The sequence below is a fragment of the Doryrhamphus excisus genome, chromosome 21, assembly GCF_030265055.1.
Source record: "Doryrhamphus excisus isolate RoL2022-K1 chromosome 21, RoL_Dexc_1.0, whole genome shotgun sequence".
Classification (NCBI taxonomy): Eukaryota; Metazoa; Chordata; class Actinopteri; order Syngnathiformes; family Syngnathidae; genus Doryrhamphus; species Doryrhamphus excisus.
This window is the reverse complement of record NC_080486.1, coordinates 11,258,774-11,279,562: the sequence shown is the minus strand read 5'-3', so window position 1 is coordinate 11,279,562 and position 20,789 is coordinate 11,258,774. Positions and strand designations below refer to the sequence as shown.

Genomic DNA, 20,789 nt, shown 5'->3' with positions numbered 1-20,789 from the left:
CGGAATTCAAAACATGCTTTATTGAAGAATGTTAACAGACAAAGGCAGAGTTAATGCTTGCCACTATACACCTACACTGGGCGTCGATGTATTTACTGTAAGTTAGAGCATCATTTATGTTTAATGTCTTATGCCAGTCAATACTACAGCAGTCAAAAGATGAATGAAAAGTCAACAAGGTCATCAGCTTATTATTATTTTTATTTTTTCATAGAAAGTCTCCCTGCAGGTAAAAAAAAAAGAGGTGATGCAGCAGCAGGGCTGAGCACGTCTGACAGGTCACATCAACGAGGAAGAGGAGGAAGATGACAGAAGACATTTGTAATTACATAAACAATATTCTTTTTTTTTTTTACATTCCTTGTTCCCAGAACTGTACGGCGACAGATGACCCATCCTGTCTCACACATTCATGACAACCTGCATTTGAAACACCGCTCCCTACTGGCTGGGAGAGCACGTGCGTCGGTTCAGGCATTGTAAGAATTGCACTGTCGAACAGCCACCACAGGGGGCGCCAATGACACCAAATAATGAAATTTCATGAATCCGCAGTCTAGAACACAATTCATGAGTTTTCGGAACGGCACTTTGGTCCCACTCGGCCTTGCGTGGTTGTGCTCGTCATGTCGTCTTCTGCTGGACGAATGAAAACCTGAGATGTTTTTATATTTGTAGCAGTAGCAACGTCAAAGAGGAAGGAAAGATCGTTATGGAAGCCTTATAATTGCAGTTAAAGTCTTATTTGGTGACCTCTACCTGTGTCTTTCACTTCGGGACCTGAAGGGTAGCGAAGTGGCACCTTTTTTAGTCTAGTTCTTCAAAGTCTACTGTATTTGTCCTTGCATAAATCACACGGAGGGCCAGAAGCTAAAGGGCTTAATAATATTGGGGAAATATCTCATTTGCATATGCATGACATCATGGTTGCATTCAGCATCGTCATTTCTCAGCTCCACCCTCCAACCGTGTCACACCTGTCAATAAAATATGGAAACAGGACAAATTCCACGTCCAATCGGAAGATGGCGGCTGGCCAAGAACAGCAAAGGAGAAAAGTTTGGCGGCGTCACAGCTTAAAAAAAAACTCGAGTCGTTGCCTTTGAGATGAGACTTTCCCTTCTTGTGCGCCTGCTATGTCTTGAGAGGAGTTGTGCGTCCACGTAACCATGACGACGGCGTTAAAAACATCCTTTAAATGCTTATGTTGGATTATTGTGTTCTATGATCATTATTTCCCAGTTTTATGTACACGCTTTATGCTCACTTCCTGTCCTGATTGTCCAAAGCAAAAACCCGGCCGAGGCCCCGATAAGAGTCCGATAAGGTGTGGGTGGGTGGTTGGAGAAGTGGGGGCGGTGGGTGTGCAGGAGGGCGGTTAGGAGGGCCCCTGTGCTCCTTTTTGGCATTAGCGGTTCCAAGATTCTCTCAGTAGTCTGTCCATCCGGACCGGACCGAGGTCAGAGTTGGTATTAGGTGGGGGGGGAGGCGGGGGAGTGGTGGAGTGGGCGTGGTTAAAAGTTGCTGAGGTCACAGAGCGGTGGAAGTGATCTTCTTCACACCTCTTCGCTGGGCCAGAGTGGAGCAGCCCACCGGCTCCAGCACCGGCGGGACGTTCCTGTTGAGGGCCGAGTACGTGGCGGCCATCGCTCCCTGGAACGTCACAACCAAACATGGATTGATTTTTGGGAATGGGAAGGTCGGAAGTAAAGATTCCAAACAGTGACATCACCTTAACGAGGTGCGGGGCGTCCTGTCTGTTGAGGGTGTATTTCGGAAGCTGGTCTCGGTGGGTCACCCACGGGTGGCGGAGGACCTGGCCCGCCGTCAGCCGCTGGTGGGGGTCCACGTGCAGCATCTTGGACACCAGGTCCTGAGGAGTCCACGTTGTAGGGTCACATATTCAAACTATTCGCCTGTTTGTGTGCGTACACGCTAACTCAACGCACCTTAGCCTCTGCAGACACAGAGTTCCAGTATCCTCCCGTGAGTGAGAACTTCCCGCTGCCGATTCGAGCCAAAATATCCTCAGGTGTGTCCTCAGGACCGTTGGCGAACGGCGTGAAGCTGGAAAATGATAACACGAAAGGCCTGTTTTGCATCTTTGCTAGGAAACGATCGATGATGTCACACAGGAAGTCTTCTCCTACCCTGTTAGCATGGTGTAAAGAAGAACACCGAGACTCCAGATGTCGCAGGCCGCATCGTAACCCTGCTTCTTCAGAACCTATCAGGCAACCACACACGCATCGTGATAACCGACTTACCACACGCGGTTTCGAATTTAGACAAATCACCTCCGGAGCGACAAAGTTGGCGGTGTAACACGGCGTCATGAGTAAGCCGTTCTCCGCTCTCAGCTGCTTGGCGAAGCCGAAGTCGCAGATCCTGATGGACTCGGCGTTGCCGCTCTCGTCCACGTAGAGGATGTTGCTGGGCTTCAGGTCTCTGTGGACCACCTTCACAGCAGAGAGATCTCACAAAAGTGAATACTATGAAATGTATCTACTTTAGAGTAGTCAGTGTATAGCTTGTATAGGAGCATATATATATATATAGTCAACACAGCCATTATTACTGTGTCTTGCATGGTAGCTTCATGACCCAGGGGTGCACGAGTGCTGCCAGCACAGTTTGTTTCTTGCTACACGGATGGCGAGCAACCCATACGTACCCCCTGCACGTGCAGGTACTCCACCGTCTTGGTGATGGTGAAGAGAACGGCGCTGGCTTCCCGCTCCGAGAAGAACTTCTGACGGAGAATTTTATCCAGGAGCTCTCCTCCTTTCATCAGCTCCGTCACCAGGAAGACGGAGCGTCCGTCGTCGTAGACCTGTGTCCACATCGGAACTTAAAACATGGTGGAAAACTGCAACACTGATATATGTGAACTTTGACTCACGTCTTTGAGCGTGATGATGTTGGGATGCTGGCCGTATCTCAGCAGGATCTCCACCTCCTCAGTGGGGTCTCGCTTGGCTTTGTTGATGATCTGCAAACGAGGGGGACATGGAGATGTTTAGAAGGCACTCAGAGGTCAATGGTCACACTGCCGTGTTCTAACCTTAACGGCGTAGTCCATGCCGGTTCCCTTGTGGACGCAGCGCTTGCAGATGGAGTACGAGCCCACGCCGATGTCCTCTTTCACTTCGTAGGTGTCGGAAAACTGCGACGTGCTTCTGTGGAGCTGCTGCAGGCACCGGCGCAAAGTGGTTATTGGATCGATCCACGAAATCAGGCTCATTTAGTGCGTGTTTACCTTAACAATGGCATTGGGCATGGGTTGCGTCGTTTCCTCTTCTGTTATTGCCACAAAACTGAATCCTCTGAAAAGCTGATGGGCGTTGGCGCTGGGCGGGACCCCCGGAGAATCTAACACACACACACACGGGGCTGTTATTTCATCCAGGAGACGGGGCGGGGACAGGTTGTACCTCGGGGTGTTTTTGCAGTGAACTCCGGGTCGAAGTAGAACGTGTCGTCGGGGCGTCCCGCGGCAGGCTTAAAGGGCGGGTGGATCTCTCTGCGGAAGAGTTTCTGTGGGACCAAAACATAAACATAAACGGCTACCACTCGGACGAAAAAAAAGAGAAATATTAACAGCATAAACTGACATTCCAGTCGATGGTGCTGAAGAAGTGATGCCTCTTGATCTCCTCCACGCCGTCCGGGCCGGCTCCTGCAAAACATGAGTAGTTACCAGTAGAGGCCAGCAGGGGGCACATGACTTTGTCGCTATTGTTTACCTAATCTGTTTGAGGGGTTGCGTTTAAAAAGATTCCTGAGGAGACTCTGGGCTTCGGAGCTTAAAAACTGCGGCATTCCCAGCTTGGCCCTGCGGACAGGAGAAGCAGAAGCTTAAAAAATCCGAAAATGATCCATCATACACTGCAGTTTAAAAACTGCACTTTTCTATGTAGATTCGGCCATCATCTAGAGTACAATCCTTATGTGAGACATGAATACACATCCTTCTCTTGTTGCTAGCTTAATACATAACAGTGCGTGGACTCACTTGAGGATCATGGTCATCGTCTCTTTACGGTCTTTGCCTTGAAACGGCAGCGTTCCCGTCAGCATCTCGAACTAACAGAGGAGAAAAAAAAAAGAGTCAGAAAGTACACCAATTGAAGCTCTTAATATGCTGGATTCAGCGATTCAGGATTCACGACCTTGCATATTTGCCACTTTTTCTATGAAAAATAAGCAGAAAATGCATCTCATTCAATACTAGCTAAATAGCAGGGCTGCTGATGATTAACTTTTTTAAATCACATTAATCACAGGTTTCAAATTAATTCTTCATTCATTCATTTTCTATGCTTATCCACACTAGGGTTTCGGGGGTAGGCTGGAGCCTATCCCAGCGGACTTTGGGGCGAGAGGCGGGGTGACTTGAAAAAATTAACTTAATTAATTACTGCCGCTAATGCATCTGCCTTGCGTTAATCATGCTGAAAAATGAACTTAATTAATTACCGCCACTAATGCATTTGGCTTGCGTTAATCGTGCTGAAAAAATTAACTTAATTAATTACTGCTGCTAATGCATGTGGCTTGCGTTAATCATGCTGAAAAAATGAACTGAATTAATTACCACCGCTAATGCGTGTGGCTTGTGTTAATCGTGCTGAAAAAAATAACTTAATTACTGCCACTAATGCATATGGCTTGTGTTAACCATGCTGAGAAAATTAACTTAATTAATTACCACCGCTAATGCGTGTGGCTTGCGTTAATCATGCTGAAAAATTAACTTAATTAATTACCGCCACTAATGTGTGGCTTACATTAATAGTGCGGAAAAAATTAACTTAATTACCGCCACTAATGTGTGGCTTGCGTTAATCGTGCTGAAAAAATTAACATAATTAATTACTGCCACTAATGCGTGTGGCTTGCGTTAATAGTGCTGAAAAATTAACTTAATTAATTACCACCACTAATGCATGTGGCTTGCGTTAATCATGCTGAAAAAATGAACTTAACTAATTACCGCCGCTAATGCATGTGGCTTGCATTAATCGTGCTGAAAAAATTAACTTAATTAATTACCGCCACTAATACATTCTACTGTATTGAAAACACAACGTCTATGATTCGTCAGCTCACCATCAGGACGCCGTACGACCACCAGTCTGCGCTGTGCGTGTGTCCCCGCCGGTTGACCACCTCCGGCGCCATGTACTCCACCGTCCCACAGAAGGAGTACGCCTTGTTCTCGTGGTCGATGGACTCCTTGCTGAGGCCAAAGTCTGTAAGCGCACAAAGACGTTGGAGTGACACGTATCGTGGCGGCGGCGTCTCTTAGGGAGCTACAGTGTCAAATGATGACACACCTGTCAACTTGATGTGTCCATCCTCATCCAGCAGGATGCTGAAAGAATACAAATATTTAGTTGCAATGTTTTGCGGCTGTTTGTAACTGTGACCTTTATTATTATTATTATTTAAAAGCCTTTTTATTTAATTTGATAAAGAACAAAGTTGGGAGTTGTATCTCCATTTGACCACCAGGGGGCATTCCCATCTCAGTGAGTCACTTAGTCAGGCAGGTAACTGTATCCTGTTGTCTGCTTCAGCCAGACGGAAGCAAGAGAAGAACACACTTCCTGTTGTCCGCCTTATGTCTCTGTCTCCGTTACATGTTCCATCTGCATGAGACTGTGGTGCGACCGCGTTATTTTACTTTGCCTGATGTTCCACAACACATTGCACGTAGTAGCTTTCCTTGAGACCGTTGGGGAACCGTTGAGAGCGATCTAAAGCGGTGATTGAAAGGACATCATTCTGTCAGTGTGAACAAGGAAGTGAGGGCGTGGTTGGGGACATGCAGGGACACGTTTGATTGGCTGGAGAGTTGAGAGTCCAGGTTGCAGGGAGTTGAGAGGTCGCGCATAATTTGCGGGGTTTGGGACAATAAAAATCATAAAGAATCTGCTTCAGTGGCGTCATTAGGCCTATTTTAGGGGAGCTTCACTAAATAAATAAATAATTAGATAATTAATAAATAATTTCTAAATAATTACTAAATAATTAAATAAATAATTAGCTATTTTTTGTATTGATTTTTTATTTTTTTTTTTACAAAAAAATGTTTGACAAATTTCATATAATAAGGCAAAAGCAGGCTAATAAGCAGGCCAATAAGCAGGCTAATACTAGCCTACTAGTAGTAGTCATAATCAGAAGAATAATAATAATGATAGTAATAATAATAGGCTCATTAAAATAATATAATCATGTTTGTGTGTGTTGGTTTAGATTGTGTGTACTTGTGTAAATTTAACGGTGGCCTATATCCTGGTTGTTGTTCGTTATTTGGATTTTTTTGAATGTCTACTAAATTCATATCCTGTGCATCTCCAGGGGGGCTAACCCCCCGCCCCCCCGTCCTCAGAACCTAGTGACCCCCCCTGGTGTGCTTGATGGAGTTTTGTGCTTAAAATGGCGTGTGCGCCTACTTCTCAGGCTTCAGGTCCCTGTAAATGATGCCGAGGCCGTGAAGGTGATCAAGAGCCAGAGCGAGTTCTGCGAGGTAGAACTTCACGTCTTCTTCTGTGAACATCACCTGAAACACAATTATAATTGTAGATTCATTGATTACATAAGAAAATAAATAAGAGTTAATGCAATAAGTGTGTGTGTGTTATTGTACCTCTTTGGAAAGGCGTGTGAAAAGGTCACCCCCTCTCAGGAAGTCGAGGATCAAGTAGAGCTTGCCCTCCGTCTGAAACGCTGAGGAGGAAAGGTAGAGATATAGATAAAAAGACAGCCGGTGACCACTCCCTGTCGGGGAATCTAAAAGTGGAAAAATGACGGCCGGCGATTGGCCGCACCGTGGCGCCATGACTCATGGCTCGGGTGTGGGATTGGCTGACTCACCGTAGTGCAGTTTGACAATAAAGGGATGGTTGACCTCCACCAGGATGTCACGTTCCATCTTTGTTCTGACCCTGTCACGCACTGAACACACAAAACGGGATCGAATTCATTTTCAATTTCGGAGGAGCCACATTGGCGTCTTCCTGGTCTGTGTACCTTTCAAGGTAGCTTTTTTCAGGACTTTCATGGCGTAGAGTTGTCCGGCGTCGGGACCCGTGATCTTCCTCACCAGGAACACCTACATTATACACACAGTCACTCTGTGTGTGTGTGTGTGTGTGTGTGTGTGTCGGTTGCTTGTGATTGTGTTGGAGTGCATTAATGGAAAGCCAACGCGGACGGGAGGCTAATTGCTCATTCATAAACATGATGACACTCAGTGGGAGCGTGGAGTGCCCTCAGCCTGCCGTCTCCGTGGCAACCGGCTCTCAAACATTGGCACCGATTTCAACTTAAGTGACACACATACACACACACACACACCTTCCCAAAGGACCCTTGTCCGAGGACTTTGCGCAGCTCGAATTGGCGAGGGTCTGCCTTCTCGCATCCCTCCTTCACGTGGTGAGTGATGCTGATCTCCTTGATGGGAACGTCATCCTGTAACACACACACACACACACACACACACACACAGATTGTTATTGTTTGTGGAGTGCTAACACATAACAGGTCAGGTTCTCAAGCTGCTGCTTCTGGTGACTCAATGATGATGAGGTGTCTGATGGGAGAGAATTGGATTTAGAAGGACCAGGTCACATGACCATGTTTGCATAGCTTTTATTTAGCAGGGAAAAGCAATAGGTTGCGTTTGGAAACTTTGCATAGGGGTTGTGCACGAGGAAATTAAAGTCCGCTTGCATTGGGGACGCTTGGCCCAGAAGATCATCACCTACAGGATTGGAGTGGAACTTGGAGTGGGATTGTTTAGGATGGTTTGGCCTTGGCAGAGGTCTTGTGTTTGTTGGTGAAAGAATTCCGGGACATCAAGCGAAACCACAAAGCGACGCCATTCGCTGACGACAAGTCGAACAGGCTGTGCATATTGGGAGATAACAACACACACACACACACACACACACATGGTTGTCATGGAGCCACCCCCGATACCTGCAGTGACTAACGATGCCGTTCATCCTTCAAACCGGAAGAAAACAAATCCTAATCTCCCATCATCCCTTCCTCGTCCTCCATCATCGCTCTGTACCTGGACATCCCAGGTGGACGACCTGCAGGCTCCCAGTGCATGATGGATCCTGCGGTCCGGAGTGCGTCCCAGGCTGGGCGGCGACAACATGTTGTGATGCTGCGCGTCGGGATGGAGCACCGCCGGCTTCTGATCATTCCTGACACTTCTTCTTCTCTCGCTCTCTCTTTTTCCTCTCTCTCTCGCTCTACATTACTCAGACGCATCTTCACCTCCCTCCTTTCCCGCGTTCCCGCCTCCTTTCTCACCACTTCTGTCTTTAGTTGAACACTTCTCAACTATAGCGCTCGATGGTATTCGGTGTGGGGCCTGTGAAATATGGGGAATGACATTCAGCAGCAGAATTCCAGAATGGAATGGTAGATGCCATTAAGTAATAATGATGACATAAACACGGACATAGACATTAACGCTGAATTGATAACAATAAAAACACTAAGGACTTGAGGAATGTTGCCATTTCATATGAACACGCATGTGTGTGTGTGTGTGTGTGTGTGTGTTTGTGTGTGTGAGTCAGATCACAGATGGCGGATCAGAGCCGGAGCGACAGGATGCTCATGTCACACCTCTTAATCACGGGATTAAAAGTGCAAAGCCAGCACATGCGCTCTGAACACACACACACACACACACACACAGTCACATAAACACAAAATAGGAACACAAAGGAAGACGTGCACACTCGCACATGTCACCTTCCTCTCAAACCTGTAGCTGCTCTTAATATCGTCTCTTGGTGACCCACTTAACACACACACACACACACACACACACACAGCAATTAGTGGATGTAAATGACATTAGTGGCGCCCCCTATCTGTTGCGGTGGAGCAAAAAAAAACGGGAAAACGGGAACTTCAGCTTCAGCTTTTTTCACAATTTTTTGCTAACGTGTGATTGGTGGTCCATGCTGTCACTCAGCGCTTGGACTTGCACACCGGTGTTTTTGCTGGCTAGCCTGAGCCCACTTTGCCTATGTAATATGCTAGTTGGGCTTCAATTAATTATTTTCATAGTCGATTAATTAAAGTTTGTTGTTTTGATTCGTCAAATAATCGGTTGGGCCAAGACAAACCAAATCAAATAAATATTTACATTTTAGGTGCTGATTCAGAGGATATGTCCATTAAAAAAAACAACAACTGAATATCAAAATAGTTGTCGATTAATTGGATGATTAATTAATCACTGAACTCTTTAATAATAATCTTTTTCAATCACCCTGTACATGACATGCAAGCTGACAACTCACGGTCCAGCTGCGGGGTGCTGATGCCAAACAGCCAAACATTCCCCCCCTTCTCATGGCGGACATGCGGAACGCCGTCCCGTGGTTGCCGTCCGCTCTGGGGGGCAGCAGGAAGTGACGGAGTGCTTTCAGCCGCCCCCTCAGCGCCCGCAGGAGGCCGTCGAGGTGGCACAGGCAAGCCGGCTTGGTGTCGGCCGTCATGTCCAAATGCAGCGCGAGGCAGGAGTGCGACGTGTTGTTTGTGGCGACGCTGTAACAGTGAATGACTGGAGTGCGAGGGGATACCCACAGTAAGAGGAGCTGTGTCTGCGAGAGAGGAGGGAGGGGGGGGTGGGATTCCCCACACTGACCCCACTCCCCTTATTTCCTGACCCACAGCTGTAACCTTCCATACAAAGTTTCCATCAGGTGTTCTGGAGATCCCCCCCCACCCCAACCCAACACACACTAACCAATGACAGCAAACCACGACCACAAGAACCCCCCCCATCCTACCAAGTACACAACCTCTACTGACAGCTTCACTCAATGTTCTCAATGAAACTACCACAACATTTGTGTGTCCAAATTCCCCCGCCTATCAAACACACACACACACACACACACACACACACACACAACGTTGCACAATGCAAGCGCGGCATCAGCGGCAGGTTTGACATTTCTTAGGTTACCTCCACCTGTTGTCGCCCTCCATGTGTGAGGACGCATTTCCAGTCACGCCGTGGAGGGGAGATGCAAAGTGGACTAAGGCAAAGGGGTAACTGCACTGAGGTGGCAAATAAGTCATTTACTGCACTCTATGTCATATTTCCATTGGTACCAAGGGCAACCAAGGTCAAATAAACATTGTATATCAGCTATCTTAAATCATTAAAACATTTAAAAAGGAACCTTTTTACGCAAACATGGCTTTTTAATTATATTTTACTAGTTACATATGTTATGATTGTGTTAGGATTATTACTAAATGATCACTGTTTTGTCATAGACATCGTCTACTAGTGATATATAGTATTTTGCGACATTTCCTTACAACATGATAGAGTTCTCCTCCCATTAAGTGTGGAAGTGGTACATTTTTGGGCTTCACAGTAGGAGACCGGGGTTCAAGTCCACCCTCGGCCATCTCTGTGTGGAGTTTGCATGTTCTGCCCGTGCATGCGTGGGTTTTCTCCGGGTACTCCGGTTTCCTCCCACATTCCAAAAACATGCTAGGTTAATTAGCGACTCCAAATTGTCCATAGGTATGAATGTGAGTGTGAATGGTTGTTTGGCTATATGTGCCCTGTGATTGGCTGGCGACCAGTCCAGGGTGTACCCCGCCTCTCGCCCGAAGAAGACAGCTGGGATAGGCTCCAGCACCCCCCGCGACCCTCGTGAGGAAAAGCGGTAGAAAATGAATGAATGAATGGTTAGCTCGCTAGCATACGTGTTGCGCAATGAGTGCTACACAATGAATAAGAGGAGTTTAAAGGTGACTGTAGGGGTGTTGTTTCATGTCTACAGGGCTCTAAACGGTCTAAATTCCAACATCAAAAGGATTCATTTTGGACTTCCATTACACGATTGCGGGACAATATTTATAATATGTGAGCTTTGACACTGACATTGCTAGAAATGTCTCCTTGACACAGAGAGCAAATACACCAACTTACAAGTCAATGTCATCAAAGTGTGTGTGTGTGTGTGTGTGTGTGTTCTGCATAGCATCACAGATTGAGCGGTCCGGGATTCCATTCCACACAATCTGCAACCTCTAATCCTGTTACGCAATCAAATTAACAGGCTGGATGGCCACAGTGCACTCGCTCACACACACACACACACACACACACACGTTTGGGATTTGTCAGGTTAGAGTGCATTTCCGCTCGCTTGAAGCTTGTGGCTTAAATAACATGCACACACACACACACATACACCTGTCAAGATGAGAAAGTGGGCTCAGCACTATAAACACTTTTTACGGAAGTATTACAAGGGACACGGTGCTACTATGCACAACACAGCGCCACCTACTGCATCAGCACAACAACAACAACAAACAGAACACATGCTGAAGAAATGATGACAAGAGAGTGGGTGAGAAAGTGAAAGACCGGACCAATGAGACACAGACAGAGAGAGAGAGAGAGAAAGAGGATGAGCGCATGAAACATTGATGAGGAGGAGCAGTCAGGGCGTCATCATTTATTCAGGAAGTGGCGAAGACCAGACACTCCATCACTGCGACGCACGCACGTGGATGCTGGCGTGAATGTGGTGCCAAAATGATTCTATAATTATGTACAGCGGATTTTGAACAGCGTCGCTGTGAGCATGTCCCCGAATGTGGATCAGCTTATTTCTCTTACTGGGGCGATCCATTTTTTTGAGAGAAGTGGTGTGAAAAACGGACATGATACCGGTTCTGACCCACCCCATGTATACGACCGCCACTTCAGGCTTTGCTACACATCTTAAAATCCGACCTTCTGTAAACTACGCATCTGTCAACAACTGATGCTAGCTTAAAATGTGACTGTAGCTATGCTAGTTTTGCTAGTAATCCTCAAATTTATTTTGTTTAAACTGAAACATGGACAAAGTAAGAAACCACTTCCACACGCCACAAGAGGAGAACCTTGTTTTCACTGTGCATCCATGGCTGTCTATATCGAGTGCAACAAGCATCAGTGTGTTGGCCATGTGACATCACTGATGCTACATTTTACTAGCATTTCGATATATTTCAACTAATAATAGACCATTCATTCATTCATTTTCTAACGCTTTTTCCTTGCGGGGGGTGCTGGAGCCTATCCCAGCTGTCTTGGGGCGAGAGGTGGCCAGCCAATCACAGGGCTCATATAGACAAACAACCATTCACACTCACATTCATACCTATGGACAATTTGGAGTCGCTAATTAACCTAGCATGTTTTTGGAATGTGGGAGGAAACCGGAGTACCTGGAGAAACCCCACGCATGCACAAGGGGAGAACATGCAAACTCCACACAGAGATTGCCGAGGTGGGATTGAACATGGGTCTCCTAGCTGTGAGGTCTGCGCGCTAACCACTTGACCACCGTGCATTAATTCATTTCAAAAACAACAGTGTGACTGAATGATGAAACGCTCTCTCTCCACTAGATGGCAGGAGGTACGACATTGCAACATTTGAGGTCCGCTTGCTCAACAAAAGGTCGGGAAACACCAGCATGCCAGACACAGACGGAACACTGTAGATCCTGATACATTTCTTAGAAACGTCCGTAGGAAAAAAACAACATTTGTCACAATTTCTGCAATCGGATCATAATATCTGACTAACCATTTTGCTACGCTCAAATAAAAAAAAAGTCGCTACACAAACTGACTCATCCTTTTCAAGCCAGACACAGCACATTTTCCGAGAACGTTCAGAGCAGCACGGAACGCTACGGAACCAGGAAAAAAAAAGGCCCCTCGATGTAAAAAAAGAAGAGGTCATAGGTGCAGTCAACACATCCATGTGTTAGCTGTGTAACCATAGCAACATGGTCATAACACACGCTCACACACACACACACAGGAGAATGTGACAATGTGTTGGGACAGTGGAGACTTTCAAGTGCTCGTCCAACCACTCGTTCTCCCATAACTTCACTAAACACACACACACATATACACACACACACACACACATATACACACACATCGCTCATTAGTGGAATCAAAGCACTTCATCAGTTGCCAAGTGAGTCTCTCCAAGCCTCTTAATTATACAGAGTGCAGAAACGCAACATGTGAGAGAGCACGCCACGGCGAATGAGTGAATAAATAAATAAATAAAAGTCGACGATGATCACTTTCGTCACGTTTGGACAAAACTAATCCCAGCGTGCCTTAATCGTCTTTGAAGCAAATATTCGCACCCCTGCTGCTGTTTTTCATCAACAAAACCGCAACGGCGTCGGTCCTGTTGTCTGGAGAAAGGTCTCAAGCATGTCGCTAGTGAATGAGCACACAATCTTTGCACAAAAGAACGATGATCCACTCGGAGGGGGGAACTTGTACAGAATCAATAAAATGGGCAGTGATGCCCGACAGGATGTCAAAGTGCCGCCAAATCCAACCCCCGCCCCCTGGTAGAACGCCCAAACACTCAACAACACACACACACAATCCCTGTACCTGAAAGCGGAGTCTCCTGGCGTGCAGTAAAAGCGTCTTCATTGCGCTGTCATGACGCCCGAACGCATCCAACTCATGAGAGAAGTGACAGCTGAGCCCCCCCTAGCCGCTCATCACGTCCCGTCATTGTTTCCCTGGCAACAACATCTGCGCAGGAAGCAAACATCTGTGCGCAAAAGCCGCCCCTGTCTCACACGCATACACACGCTATGTGTAAATATAGATAAATATAAAATACTACGATTTCCAACTGGTCTTTGAATGCACCATGACACTTTCACAATAAGATTTTTGACAGGAAATGATTAGGAAACTGCATGGAATTCCACAGTAGGGGGGGACCGGGGGGGGGGGGGGGGGGTATAGATAAAAACACAGAGGGATTTCGGAGCGTCCATGTCAAATTCCAGTCTGACCTCATCAGTAATCGTACTACTAATCACGAATAAGCCATTGTTGCTTATATATGGTCAACTTCCTGTTGTGCAGACACCAAAGGGATTAGAGACATGCACCGTGTCCTGGCAAGACTTGAGCGCAGTAAAAGCACCAGTGTGTCGCCGTGCGCTGTGATTGGCGGCTTCCTGGAGAGATAGAGAGAAAGAGAGAGACAGAGAGAGAGAGAGAGAGCGGCGCTTTCAGGAAGAGCACTGACGGGTCGGGACAGATTACATCATCGCCCTGTGACCTCTCACAATGGCAGGACCCACAATGCACTGCTTTCAGCAACCCCTCCCCGCCCTGTCTGGCACCATGAACACACACACACACACACACACATGGCCTATTATCAATCAATGCGATTATCAATAGCCACTCACACGAGAGTGGGCGGGGCCAGTGTTTCCTGTGGGGTTTACAACTCAAGAGCAAAGTTCCTCTACTCCGATGTCCTTCCCATCCCGGTCATGTCCCCATGTCCTCCCTCCAGAAGACAATATTGGATTTCCTGGTGTGGGTTCACTTCCTCATATAAACACACACACTTGACAAAGTTGCGTGCTGTTGTGTGTGTGTGTGTGTGTGTGTGTGTGTGTGTGTTTAAAAAGGCACCAAAGTCAGTCCAGATGGCTCCACAAGATTAAACACCATCTGCCAAATTCCCCCCCACCACCACTGCCACCACCAACACACAGGAAGTTGTGACATGATGTATGGAATTAGAAAAACGAGCGGTTCAATAAGGAAAGGCGTTCTAATTTTAGCCCGTCTGATAGAGGCCTCGCTCGCTCTCTCAGGGAGTCATGAATAATGAATCTTTCCTTGGATAATTTGTCAGGAAGACCCCGGCTTGAAAGCGGGAAATGAGACTGGGCCTTTAGACCTAAGTACATCACGGTGTGTGTGGTGCGTTCAATGACGTGGAGTGGAGTGTCCACAGAGCAGACAAGCGAGGGCTTGAAGGTCTCAGATGATATAAAAATAACTTTTTAATGATGTTTAACATGTCTTGCTCTCATTTTCTAAATCCAGCAGGCTTCTCTACACATCATAAAATGCAGCCGAGGGCTGTTCTTGTAGCATTATGACGTTATTCGCATAAAATTAGGACTAATTTTCCAAGGATGTTGCTTGTTTTTCATATTACGACTTAAAAAACAGTGTTTTTAATATTTTAACTTCATGTTATTGAAGTGTTGTCATTTTTCCAAATTTTTTCCTAATATTTCATTATTCCCAAGAAATGATCAACTATTGTCTCCAAATATTTTTAATTCATTCATTCATTTTCTACCGCTTATCCTCATGAGGCGTAGTACACCCTGGACTGGTGGCCAGCCAATCACAGGGCACATATAGACAAACAACCATTCACACTCACATTCATACCTATGGACGATTTGGAGTCGCTAATTAACCTAGCATGTTTTTGGAATGTGGAAGGAAACTGGAGTACTCGGAGAAAACCCACGCATGCACGGGGGAGAACATGCAAACTCCACACAGAGATGGTGGAATCGAACTCGGGTTTCCTAGCTGCGAGGCCTACATGCTAACCATTCACCACCGTGCAGCCAACTTTGATTTAATTAAGATTTTTTGTCAGTCTTGTGGTTAAATTATATTTTTAGAATGTGCTTTGGGCCAATAAAAAAACAGCCATGGGTACTGAATGGCCCTCGGGCCGCACTTTGGACACCATTGCTCAAAATCAAGACAAAATTTTGCACAACACACTTCCAATACACTATTGCAGCACCACTGACTGTTATTATTATTATTATTATTATTATTTTGAATACTATAATATTGGCTGGCGACCAGCCCAGGGTGTACCCCGCCTCTCGCCCAAAGACAGCTGGGATAGGCTCCAGCACCCCCGCGAACCCTGTGAGGAAAAAAGCGGTAGAAAATGAATGAATGAATGAATACTATAATATGGCACCTTTAAAGGAGTTTAGAAGGGGTCAGAACCTTGCAGGAACATTTAATGTCTTTTATGTGACGTCGTGCTGCTACATAACTAGATCACACACACACACACACACACCTTGGCAGCGGTACATTACAGCATATGGCAGTCAGTCCCTTAAGAGAGCAGCGATGTTCCTAATGTTGTCGGGGAACCATTTTCTGTCTCGTGGGGGCATCACTGTGTGTGTGTGTGTGTGTGTGTGTGTGTGTGTGTGCACGCCACTCCTGTGCATGTGCTGAAAGAAATATTCAAATTGACGATTGGACACGTGGGGTCAGAATTTCAGGTCACGGGTTGCCTCTTTATCTCAGTTTAACCTGACTAAACACACACACACACACACACACACACACACACACACTTATACAGGACCATTTGCACATAGCCTCTTACATCTGGGTGGAGTGTGTGTGTGTGTGTGTGTGGAGGACTCTGGAGAGCAAAGTAATGACTACTCAGCTCTTCTCAGACAGATGATCCATAAGCCATCTCCTCTGCATTTAAAAATCGATGCCTCCAGCTGCCGCCAACAACCACACACACACACGCGTGCACACACACACATGCATGCATGCACACACACACACACACACACACACAGCAACTAGAAATAACCTTTTTTTGGTGCACTCAAGCAGACACAGACTTGAGGTGCTACATCCGTCATCATATCCTCCCGCATATCAAAACGACGCCATGAGCTGATGATAATAACGTTCTGAGGGCTTGTTTATGTTTTGGGATGAGTCACGGCGTTGATCGTCAGCTGCAGTGAGCTTCGCTCTCACAACGCCAATTATCCCGCCGAGGAGTGGGCGTCAGCCTCCCAGTTGGCGTCAATCAAGTCTCAAACACATGCAAACACACAAAGCACCGGGGGAACTTACAGCGCAGGGCGGCACGGCGTCGTCCTCACCCACCGAGTCCTCCAGGTCGTTGTGTGCATCCTGTCGACACAGAGAGGTCAAAGGTTAACATGGCGGGTGCACGTCTTTGTTGGTTGTCACAGGAAATAGGAAATGTTTCGGTTGTGCATCGGGAGATCCCATTTTTTTCAACAAAAGCGACTTGCTTTCATTTTCACTTTCTTTTTCATCATCTCCCACCTGCTGCAACCCTGGTGGAGAGTCAGACCTCCCCGAGGCTCCACACAGCAGCGGTGTGAGATTTGTCCGCGGGGACACCTAAGTGGTGTCACCGCCACGCAAAGCGAAGATGAAGGAGGAGGACAGACAGGAAGTAGCGTTACATAAGGCAGCTTAGCGAGCCCAACGCCAGCAGCTGCGATTGCGACATCGATAGCACTCCTACTACTAGCAAAACTACTACTTGTTAAAACCACGCAGGCATTTGGAAATATGTCATGCAGTGCAGTTTCTGCTCCGTAACATCACAGTATAAGTAACCTGGGGCTACCTCGGGGCGGCAGCACTCGTGCAGTCCCAGACCACGACTCTACCACTTCAATGTTGCTACTCGCTTGTGTCGCCAGCTATATAAACAATAATGACTGTGTGTTGCCATGTTTTCTACACTCAGTGGACCGTATCTCCCCGGTTTGGGCAGCACTCATGCAACCTCAGACCATGACGCTACGACCAGCATGCTTGACTCTAGGCAATACATTAACTCGCTACTCACTTCTGGTGCCAGCTATTTAAATAATAACAACTGTGTGTTGCCATGTTTTCTACACTCAATGGACCGTATCTCCCTGGTTTGGGCAGCACTCATGCAACCCCAGACCATGACGTTAAGACGCAATACACAAACTTGCTACACACGTCTGGTGTCAGCTATTTAAACAATAACGACTGTGTGTTGCCATGTTTTCTACACTAATTGGACCGCATCTCCCCGGTTTGGGCAGCACTCATGCAACCTCAGACCTTGACACTACGACCACCATGCTTCACTCTAGGCAATACATGAACTCGCTACTCACTTCTGGTGCCAGCTATTTAAACAAGGCACTTTTCTAAACTCAATGGACCCGGTCTCCCTGGTTTGGGCAGCACTCATGCAACCATACATGGATGGATGGGCTGTGTGTGACTCATGCTCTACACTGACTACTCTAAATTCTATCCACTTCTTTGGTGTTGTCCCTCTCATGAAATATGACGTATATGTGTGTGGGAGATTGGTGAGCAACTGATGACGTGTGTGGAACCCCCACCCCTGCTATTTTTTGCACCGGTGACTACAGCAACATGCTGCAACATGGTGCAAAATTCCTGGGATGAGAACGTGTTTGATGCCGAGCTTCAGCAACGTATACAAAACAGATATTGAGAACACTACACGACGATAAAAGGTGCAATCTATTGGTAATAATGCCGACTTCTGTCTGTCTGGTAGTACACACAAAGTACACACTCACGTGTACAAAGCCAGTACAAGACAAAACAAGCGAACAATCAGGTGTAACCACAGAGCATTCCTGCAGCAACATTCCCACCCAGAAACAGGATGGAAACTCTTTCACCGTGCTCGCTGACTGATCTTCATTCCTCGCCACTCTCCCCTATTGTGACATCCACCGTCACACACACACAAACACACACTTTTACAGGTGTAACACTGGACACGGAAAGGTGACATTTGTCGCCGGTGTGGGAAAAGTGGTGAACAGGTAAGAGCTTGTCGGAACGCCGCGATTTGGATTGGCTGACTCATTACATTTTCTTTGTAGCTGCAGCCACTGGTGAATCAGGGTGGATTATTTGCGGCCTGATGAGTTTGTACACGCTCACGCCGCTCCGGTGACACCGCACGCGGGAAGTGGTCACGCACACTGCGCACACAGGAAGTGGACTTATGCAAGAAGCGCCTTCCTGAATCATGTGGACGAACGCCTCCTAGATTAAGATTCTAAAACTTCAAGAACTGGAACACACACACACACACACACACACACAAGATATGTCTTACTCACTTTCTGGAGCAATCCCACACTTTTCTACAACTGCGTATTCATGTTTTGCATAACACCGCAAAAAACACTAAGAATAGAATAAAAAAAAAACACGAGATCCGAGGCCTTAAAAAGAGAAATGACGTGCTGCTTTCACTGACAGTAAACCCCCATTGATGTCATTCTGCACCGAGACTCACTTAAAATGTGTGTCGGCCTATTTATACATTTACACTCCGAGTACTAGTGTATGGAATAAGCTCTGTTTCTTCCTACTCCTTTTCAGACATGTTGAATTGTGCAAATGTAACTGTGTCAGAAAACAATAAACCATAACACACCATATTCATTCATTCATTTTCTACCGCTTTTTCCTCACGAGGGTCGCGGGGGTGCTGGAGCCTATCCCAGCTGTCTTCGAGCGAGAGGCGGGGTATACACCCTGGACTGGTTGCCAGCCAATCACAGGGCACATATAGACAAACAACCATTCACACTCACATTCATACCTATGGACAATTTGGAGTCGCTAATTAACCTAGCATGTTTTTGGAATGTGGGAGGAAACCGGAGTACCCGGAGAAAACCCACGCATGCACGGGGGAGAACATGCAAACTCCACACAGAGATGGTGGAATCGAACTCGGGTTTCCTAGCTGCAAGGCCTACATGCTAACCATTCACCACCGTGCAGCCAATTTTGATTTAATTAAGATTTTTTTGTCAGTCTTGTGGTTAAATTATATTTTTAGAATGTGCTTTGGGCCAATAAAAAAAACAGCCATGGGTACTGAATGGCCCTCGAGCCGCACTTTGGACACCATTGCTCGAAATCAAGACAAAATTTTGGACAATAGACTTCCAATACACATGCAAACATGCAAACTCCACACAGAGATGCCCGAGGGTGGAATTGAACCTAGCTGTGAGGTCTGCGCGCTAACCACTAGACCGCCGTGCCGCCGACACACCATATTGATACTGCAAATTGTTATTTCATGCTATTTTTTTCAATACTTTTATTAATTTCTGAATCAGTTGCTGTCTTAGTCAGAAAGGTGGAACACGGCCTGTGTGACACACCTTGAGGATCTTATGTAAACATAGAAGATAGGTATGAGTAGGCCTCTTTACGTTCTTGGAGAACATTCGTGCAAACCACATTTATTTCAGGTCTAACACTGTACTTTTTGTTATGTTATTATTGCATTGTGGTTTAAACAGTGCAGTGGTAACTTTTTTGTAAACGTTCACTTTTTTTGCAGTAGTAACTTTTTTTGCAGAGGTGAACATTGCACTCACCTCTCCTGCGGTTCCCCCCAGCGGCATCTTCTGCCAGGGATCGGCCAGCTGAGCCAGCGGCATCTTGTTGTTGGACTCTGGCTGGACTTGTGCTCTTCCTCCCGGCTGTACAATTCCTCGCGTCTCGCCCGGGTACTCGCACTCCAGTCGCCGGTTAATCTCTTCCGGCCTCTTTGACAAATGTTCAGCTAGTTCCGCGTCTCTTCGCCGGCTGTCTGGCGGTGCTTGCTGGCTCCTGGTGCCGAGTGAACGCGAGCTATCTGCGGGTGTACTGTGGAGCCGAGTCCGCCCCTTGCTCCGGGCGGTCGAACATGAGAAAAGGCAACGAGGATGAGATTTTTTTTTCTTTCTTCCAGATGCTCAAAGAGCCACATGCAACATTAGTCGATCGGTTGACGATCTGACGCCCCCTCTCTCTCTCTCTCTCCTGCCCTCCTCCCTCACTTCCGGGACTTCCCAATATGGCGGCCGGTGTCGGCTTACCTGTCGTGCTGCGTCACGCTGCCGGAAAACTAATTGAAAACTAAATGCAAATGACAACATCTTGTGCTTTTCCTCTCTAAAACTAACTGAGATGCCGTTATTGTTAAAAAATCACCAAAGAAAGCAAGTGACAACGTGAACATTGTAGCAGGGGTGTGGCTTGAACGC

The 20,789-nt window shown here is 46.7% G+C and overlaps 1 protein-coding gene across 3 annotated transcripts; it reads right to left on the bottom strand.

The window, feature by feature from the left end:
* Positions 1–183: 183 nt before the first annotated feature.
* Positions 184–20,692, bottom strand: rps6ka3b (ribosomal protein S6 kinase, polypeptide 3b). 3 transcript variants are annotated; one of them, XM_058059428.1, is made up of 22 exons: positions 20,139–20,692; positions 16,807–16,866; positions 7,369–7,485; positions 7,042–7,123; positions 6,886–6,966; positions 6,659–6,738; positions 6,465–6,571; positions 5,340–5,377; positions 5,113–5,255; positions 4,016–4,086; positions 3,747–3,835; positions 3,615–3,679; positions 3,435–3,537; positions 3,260–3,372; positions 3,065–3,190; positions 2,903–2,992; positions 2,675–2,833; positions 2,298–2,459; positions 2,151–2,227; positions 1,950–2,067; positions 1,733–1,873; positions 184–1,653 (listed from the first exon to the last, which is right to left on the bottom strand). In XM_058059428.1, exons 1-22 carry the CDS (start codon positions 20,199–20,201, stop codon positions 1,531–1,533), a joined length of 2,208 nt encoding a protein of 735 aa, XP_057915411.1. In that variant the 5' UTR covers positions 20,202–20,692; the 3' UTR covers positions 184–1,530. The 3 variants fall into 3 exon arrangements, with proteins under 3 accessions (XP_057915411.1, XP_057915410.1, XP_057915409.1); XM_058059427.1 differs by lacking the exons at positions 16,807–16,866; positions 20,139–20,692 and adding an exon at positions 9,348–9,668 and having other exon boundaries at positions 3,065–3,187; XM_058059426.1 differs by lacking the exons at positions 16,807–16,866; positions 20,139–20,692 and adding an exon at positions 9,348–9,667.
* Positions 20,693–20,789: the final 97 nt, after the last annotated feature.